General features: G+C 39.2%; 1 protein-coding gene and 1 long non-coding RNA gene across 2 annotated transcripts; both read right to left on the reverse strand.

Annotated features, from left to right (window-relative positions):
• Window positions 1–225: 225 nt before the first annotated feature.
• LOC141826371 (uncharacterized) lies at window positions 226–1,784 on the reverse strand. Its single transcript, XM_074713613.1, has 3 exons — window positions 654–1,784; window positions 389–469; window positions 226–318 (listed from the first exon to the last, which is right to left on the reverse strand). The coding sequence occupies exons 1-3, from the start codon at window positions 1,782–1,784 to the stop codon at window positions 226–228; spliced, it is 1,305 nt and encodes a 434-aa protein (XP_074569714.1).
• Window positions 1,785–6,514: 4,730 nt separating this feature from the next.
• Window positions 6,515–7,356, reverse strand: LOC141828702 (uncharacterized). Its single transcript, XR_012601793.1, has 2 exons — window positions 7,001–7,356; window positions 6,515–6,912 (listed from the first exon to the last, which is right to left on the reverse strand). It is a non-coding gene; the product is annotated as an uncharacterized LOC141828702 (long non-coding RNA).
• Between the last annotated feature and the right edge of the window lie 712 nt (window positions 7,357–8,068).

Here is an 8,068-nt window from a genome sequence, read left to right on the forward strand (position 1 = left end):
CAAACAAGGGCACATCATCATTTCCAGCATATTGACAAAATTCAGTCACTGATGAATAAGAACATTCATCACTAATACAAATATCCAGCAATTGAAGATGATGCTATACCCAAGAAGAGTCTCTCTTTCCCTATTGAAGATGATGCTTACCGATTCAAAAGGTAGTATATGGTCTGCTTGTTGAGAAGAGTCTCTCTTTCCCTATTGAAGATGATGCTTACCGATTCAAAAGGTAGTATATGGTCTGCTTGCTGAAGTAAGAGTCTCTCTTTCCCTATTGGCTTCCTCTGATTTATTGGCCTCCAAGTTCCATATCTCCTGCAAGATGGATAGGGACTTACGATTCAAAAACAGAGATGTCATCTATTATTAGCTACATGATGTATACCTCATCAAAGAAGTCCAGCGGCTCCAATACAAAAAAAAATCTTACTTTTGTCTGTAAGTGGAAGATGCAAGAATTTTCCACCTGCAATGAAAACAGAGGAAAGCAAAGGCAAACACATATCTGTATTCCTGCTAGTGCTCCTGCTTTAGTGCAAAAATCTGTGTTTCTATCACAGAGACAATAAAAAGTAACAAAAGTAAAATAATTCTGATATGCAGGTCAAGTTAGTCAATTCTCGGTGTGCATCATATGCTTCAACACCAACTTCCCATAATTCTTTTAAATCATCAATCAAAGGCGCCAAGTACACGTCAATGTCATTTCCCGGCTGTTTAGGACCAGAAATCAACAACGTCAGCATCATATATTTTCTCTTTAAACACAACCATGGTGGAAGATTGTAGGTAATCATTATAACTGGCCAACAACTATATGTAGAAGTCATCAAACTATGTGGATTAATCCCATCAGCTGCTATGGCCAATCTTAGATTTCTCGTCTCAGAAGCAAAATCTGGCCAATTATGATCCACAAGTCTCCAACAAGGTGCATCAGCTGGATGTCGCATATAGGCATCACATACTCTTTTATCAGCATGCCAAGTTAACTCCTTAGATATTTCCTTACTCCGAAACATTCTTTGAAATCTAGGAATAGGAGGAAAGTACCATAAAATCTTTGCAGGGACTCCTTCAATTATCCTTGAATTCTTGGCCAACTTCCACCTTGACATCCCACAAGTAGGACAATGGGTAAAATCCTCGTACTCCTTCCAGTATAGGACACAATCATTAGGGCAAACATGTATTTTCTTATAAGTCATCCCCATTGCACATAAGCTTTTCTTTGCATCATATAAAGATAAAGGCAATTCATTGCTAGCAGGAAGCATTTCTCCAAACAAGATAAGTAGGTCAGTAAAACTATTATCACTCCAGCTGTATTTCGCCTTCAAGTTATATAACTGCACAATTGCAGATAACTTTGTAAATTTTGTACACCCAGGATACAGAGGTTTTTCAGCATCCTCAAGTAATTTTATAAATTGATCTGGATTCTGCGAACTTTCATATGAAGCGTGTACCATATCTACAGGTTCATCAGCAGCAAAATAGTTTTCACATTCTCCATATGCATCTTTCTCTTTCTTTAAATCCCCTAATATAGATTCTTCCCCATGCCATATCCATTTTTTGTATGTTAAGTCTATACCATTGCAGTACACATGTGCCCTTATGCTGTTAATATTATTGTTCCATAGATTACCACATTTTGTACAAGGACAAGGTATACTAGTAGGATTAGCAGCATGTTGCAGCGCAAATTGCAAAAAAGATTCCAATCCAAGTCCAAATTCATGTGATAATCTATCCTTTGACATCCATGCTTTGTCCATTTTGTTGTACTGATGAATCAAAAATATCACGTTGTTAACAAAAATCAGCCATATTACATACTATTTCATATTGTCAGAATCAACACTTAACTTAGTATAACAAACAAAATTTGCACTTCATCATTATACCAATCAATCATTGAAGATAACATCACCTATCACCATTTATGAACAGTCTGATATATCACATGGTGTTCTAAACTTCATCTATATGGATAAAAAAACATATCGTAGATATTGTGTGTGACATTTGTGTGTGACATTGTGTGTGACAACAGAGCATGGTTTTCATTTCAGCAAATTTCTTATGACATTGTGTGTGACAACAGAGCTGGATGGATGTTTCATTTCAGCAAAAACCTAATGCATAACCAAAGGACTCTGTACTTGAAATAACAATAATTGGTTGTAGATCATAAATTGCAACAAGGTGAATGTCGTTTGTGTGATTTAAGCAGGTCTAAGATGTTAAAACAATGAGATGATAATTCAAACAAAGAAAAAGATAAACTATGTGTATTCTATGTTATAGAATAAAAAATGGTCCTTCTTGTTCTAAAAAAAATGTATTGACATCTTCTATTTGAGTTAAACTAATCAATTACAGTAAGTACCTAGTGATTCGTATAATCTTAAGTATGCCAATCATTTACATATAGTTAGGTTTGGCTTCAAAAATATTAACACTCAGTATTGTAAACTCACTCAAGTTCTTATCCTAAGTGTTCTTTATCAAAGTAAGCAATTTTGAAAGGTTTCTTATGTAGGAGGGGAATCATACAGCAAACCAAAATGGCGCCGAAGGCAGAGAAAAGATAGGAGGGGATGGTGAAGAGGGATCACCTGGGTTGCGCCGAGGCAGAGAAAACAGAGGGCTTGCCGATGGATCACCTGGGTTGCTGGGCCACTCGAAGAGATAGGAGGGGATGGTGAAGACCTCGACGGAGCTGACGAAGGCGAAAGAAGCTTTGCGGCGGTTGCGGAGGGGAGGTGCGGAGGGGAGGTGGGCCACTCGAAGAGATAGGAGGGGAGGTGTGGAAGTGGAGCCGAAGGTTGCGGAGGAAGCTTAGCGGCGGTGGAAGTGGAGACGAAGGTCCGGAGGAAGCGAAGCGGCGGAGATCTCCCGAACGTCGGTTGAGAAGGGGAGGGGTGGTTGAAGACGCGGCGGTGTCGTTGAAGCGGCGGAGATGTCCCGAATGAAGGTCTTCTGTGGAGTTGAGGGGGTGTCGTTGATCGAAGACGCGGCGGTGTCTTTGATCGAAGACGCGGCGGTGTCGTTGATCGAAGACGAGGCGGTGTCGATGAAGGTCTTCTGTGGAGTCTAGGGTTAAGTCCGGGAGTCTAGGGTTAAGTCCGGTGTAGTGTTGGAACCGCGGGTTTAGGAATTTTGGAAGCGCGTAGTGGAAGAAATATTTGGAGGGAGAGAGGGAAAGAAAACACCAAAATATACAACGGTTTTAAATTGTTATTATAGCTTTCAAAACCGTTGTTGAAAGCGCAAATAGACATCGGTTTTAAATTGTTGTTATAGCTTCTAAAACCGTTGTTGAAACCGTAAATAGACAACGGTTTTCAAACTGTTGTCGTAGTCTTCAAAAACCGTTGTTGTAGGCTGGCATAGACAACAGTTTTGAAACCGTTGTTGTATCCTCCAAAAATCGTTGTCGTAGTCTCCCATCAACCTCTCAAAGACATCGGTTTTTCTTAAAACCGTTGTAAAAAAGTAAAAGACATCGGTTTTGTCATAAAACCGATGGCATGTTAATCGATCAGCCGATCGATTATCGAAGCTGTGCAAGGGAAAGTCCTAGTTGTAGGTTAGGCAAAGGGAAGTCCTGATTTGGAGGATCGGGCGGAAGTCTTGGCAGAGTCAAGTGCACCAGGTGAAGTCTGGGCTGGTCTAGGTGATTGAGTCGCAGCAGAAGTCTGGGCTGGTCTAGGTGACCGAGTCGCAGTAGAAGTCTGGGCTGGTTAGAGAGAACCGAACCGCAGAAAAATCCTGGGGGGCTAGGACAGAGCCGAACACAAGTCCAACAAGTCTGGAGGACTTGGTTGGCATAAATTCTCCTGAGTGGAGTGGGTAGGGGCGCGTTCCTGGAGTGGAACAGGAGGCGTCAAACTAACCCAAGATTTCAGTAGAAATTCGATTTCAGTAGAAATCCGAAGTTAGATCCACAAGGTAAAGCTAGGTTGGCTTGGTTGTTTTCATGCTTGTTTTGTAGGAACCATAATGTAGGGTCAACTTCAACGGGTTATAACTTTTGACTCAGAACTCGAAACGAGGCACGGTCGGATGCGTTGCGAAGCCCTTTCAGAGAGCTACAAAAAAGGTTTCTGGAGTCGACTCAGATTGTGGCTAGAGTCGACTCAGAAGGGCACTTGAGTCGACTCGGACAGCAGATAACGAGCAGGATGAAGTTCTATCTGTCACGCAAGCTGGAGTCGACCCAGATAGGGATCTGAGTCGACTCAGGACCGGTATAAAAGGCCGTGAACGTGCAGAAGCAAAGGCATTCAAGCCAAAAACCTCTCTGCTCAACTTATGGTGCTGCTAAACGCGAACGGGGCCAGACGCTTGCAACCGGGGAAGATCCAGGAGGAGTGCGTGGCGCTCAGGACTTTCGGAACGGCGAGTTTGGTATATTTCTATTATTATGTCTTACTTTAAAGTTATTGTTTGTGTTATTATTTTGGACTGTAAGACGAGTTTCTCCGCCTCCGAACGACGTTCGGAAAGGAGACACTAGTGGATAGGCGCCTCCCGAATTAGGCCTTGGACGTACTAACCCTGGGGGGTTAGGAACCAACTAAATCCCGCGTGTCCCTTTATTATTGTCTAATCCGCTGCTTAGTATTTTGTTAGTAAAAAGAACGAAAGGAAAAAATGACCACGCGCTATTCACCCCCCCCTCTAGCGCGTACATCGATCCTACAGTCTTTTCCTATAACAGTCATCGACAATATGCCTAAGTAACACTTTAAAATTCAAATATGATATATTTATTTATTTTGGTATAAATTAATTCTGTATGTTAATATGATTAAGAGAAAGACTACTGAGGTTGGTACATCTAACACTCCTGATATTGATCTTAGATTTCCTACAGAGGAACTTAAGATTAAGTTTTTGAGTACATCATACATACCTCTGCATTCTAGATACCTCTGTATGTTATTTTTTATGAGATTATGTATACCCACTATAGAAGTTATTGATCATTATTATGTAGTTAAGCTAATTTATTATACTAGTTTGGTTAATACAAGTTTCTGTGTTGAGTTGTACAATAACTTGGTTAAGGTCGATGATCTCACCTATACCACTAGAGTTGGAGGTAGGGATTTTATATTTTCTCCAACGATCATTAGGGAGCATTTAAGAGTTAGACATTTATCATCCACATTTTCATGCAACCCTCCTAAGGATTTGCTATTTGGTGATCCCTACTCCCATATCACACTTACTATGATGTACTTATACTTTTTTAGGGAGGAGAGGGTCCCTATATCGATCTAGTTTTATTCTGTTAGACTCAGGATTTAGGACTATGTCCTGTACAGAGTTGTAGTAACATGTATTTTGCCTTTTACCACTAGAGATGTTGCTATGATGCGATCATTTTATTCTTTTTTATTATATACACTTTGCTATAGGTTAGACATAGACATCAATTTACATCTATTTCATACCATCATTTACATAGCTATCATCAGCACTAGTAGGTGGGTACATGATGAGGTGTGTTTTGGTTGTTAATTTTATTTTTATTTATTTTTCTTTATTTGTCTCCTGCACCTTTCAAAATTAAAATTTATAATTAACCAAACCCCTAGTTATTGCTAGATAATATAGTAGAGGTCCCAATCATCTCTCATGGACTCAATGATGGAAGTTGTTCTAGACATATGGTGTGGAGTTTTTATTTGTTAATCATCCTTATTCATTCCTAATTATCCACACAAATCCATTTATTCACAATTAAATTCTACACGTAACAAATGAATGTTAATCATACATAACTCACAACTAAAATTTATTAGAGCAATGATACACTACATGAAAAATGTAGCATGAAACTCAACATGACACACTCCATGCAGTGGGTTTCACTTCCATGCAGTGGGTTCCACTTTCATGCAGTGGAGCCCATCCATACAGTGGAGCCCACATCCATACAGTTGAGTGTGTCATGTTGAATTTCATATTACATTTTTCATGTAGCGTATCATTTTTCAATTTATTATACATTCCTAATAACATATTTATTCAAACAACAATCCAATTTACAATATTACTATATTTCACATAATTACACTTACATACAACAAATTTCACAAATTTACAAACTACTCCACTAACCATATACAACTAAATATAAGTTAGCTAATCATAAACAGATACAACATATACATCATCAATTTATTAATTCAAGCAAGAACATGACAAACACTACATTCATCCAAATTTACATACACCTTAATATGGCTAGTTCAATTCAAGAACAAATCTATACACATACATTCCATAATTCTATTCATTATCACAACTTTAACATACAACAACTTAAACATACAACATACAATAAACAACAACACAATCCACAAGTCATACAACTGGCTACATTCCCATAAAACATATTATCCGCAACCCACAATCATATTCAATCATCATATAAAAGGCTATCAAATTCAACACAACCGAATCAACAACTCAATTTCACAACAATACATTCAAATTCCAACTCAAGTTCAACATTCCAATTCATTAACAACATACAACCGAATCATTAACAATCTAGTTATCACAACCAAACCTAATCACAACAACTCCAAACCAATCATTTAACATCCAATTAAAACACTCAATCAAAACAGAACAAATCAATAAAATTGGAGGTTTTTGATGCTGTAATCGGAACAGAACAGGATAAGAACAAGGAATGAAAAATCAAAATCTAGGGTTAGAGTTAGGGTTAGGGTTTTCCTTTCCCAAATCGATACAGAATGAAGCAAACAAGACTCTAGTGGATTTTGTGCCAACAGGATGGTGGATCTCGCCGGAGCAAGTACTCATGGTGAGACGTGATCGGAGAAGACGACGGGATCCTTCCTCTGCCCTTCTTCCGTGCTGTAATTACAGACAGAACGTCAGTAAACAAAGGATTAAAACTCCTTATTTTGCCCTTTTCCGGTGACTGACGGAGGTCGAAGCTGACCGGAGGTCCTCTGCTACAATCACAGACAGAGATCGGTGTGGATTCCCCTTTGCAATGGCATATAGGGTCTGGCTACCTTTGGCGCTTTTGTGGATGCGGATGCTAGGGCTATTGCCGACCACCGCTCGCTGGAACAATTGCTCACAGCGGTGGAGTGCGATCGATAGGGGAGGAAGAAGCCTCTTGCCGGAGCTCACGGTGAAAGGTTTTGCGATGGCGTCGACGCTCGTCGACTGGAGCTGCTGTCGCCTCTGCTTTGTGTTGTTCGGGAGGAAGAAGATCGAAGGAGAAATCGCGACGGGAGCTCAGTGAGGAAGAAGATGTTGCGATGAGAAGCTACAATGGAATCGAGAGAAACCTAGCGACCGAGCTCCCTTCGTGATTGAGCCGGTTGAATCCTTTTAATGCGTTCGTTGAACCGACCTTAATTGAACCAGCTTGAACCGGTTGAATCAACTCTATTGGACCTGCTGAGGTCAAGCTGAGCCCAACTCACTGAATTGGGCTAAACCATATGTATTGGGCCGGTCTGAGCCCAATCTGAACTAAACTGGATTAAACCCAAGCTGAATTGATCCGATTTTGAACTTGATTGAGTCAAACTGAATCCGATTTGAACCTGACTTGAATCAGGATTGATTTTCCTCTAAATTGGGCATATTTGCGGGCTTTCTAAATTGATTTTTTTAATTTGATTTCAATTCTTTGCAATTGGACTTGATTAGAAATTTTCAAAAATTATTATCTTCATCTTAATTTTCTGCAAAATCAAATATAACAAATTAATACCTATAAATTACCTCAAATTAATGAAAAATAGAATGAAGATCTAAAATTCATCCAAGATACAGAAATAGGCTCAAAACCTAATTTATAACATAAAATATGATTAAAATAGTCCAATATAACCTTAATTACACTACCATAGGCTTGCTCCTCTTCTAATCTCCACCACTATCATATGCACAAGGTTGCACAATCCATAAAGGTTTATTAGTATTGCAAAGGAAATATGATTAAGAGAAAACATAATGATATGTAATGGAAAGAATGAAGACAATAAAATCA

The sequence above is a fragment of the Curcuma longa genome, chromosome 4 (genome assembly GCF_044706935.1).
Source record: "Curcuma longa cultivar G26 ecotype Majalengka, Jawa Barat chromosome 4, ITB_CL_G26_1.1, whole genome shotgun sequence".
NCBI classification, from domain to species: Eukaryota; Viridiplantae; Streptophyta; class Magnoliopsida; order Zingiberales; family Zingiberaceae; genus Curcuma; species Curcuma longa.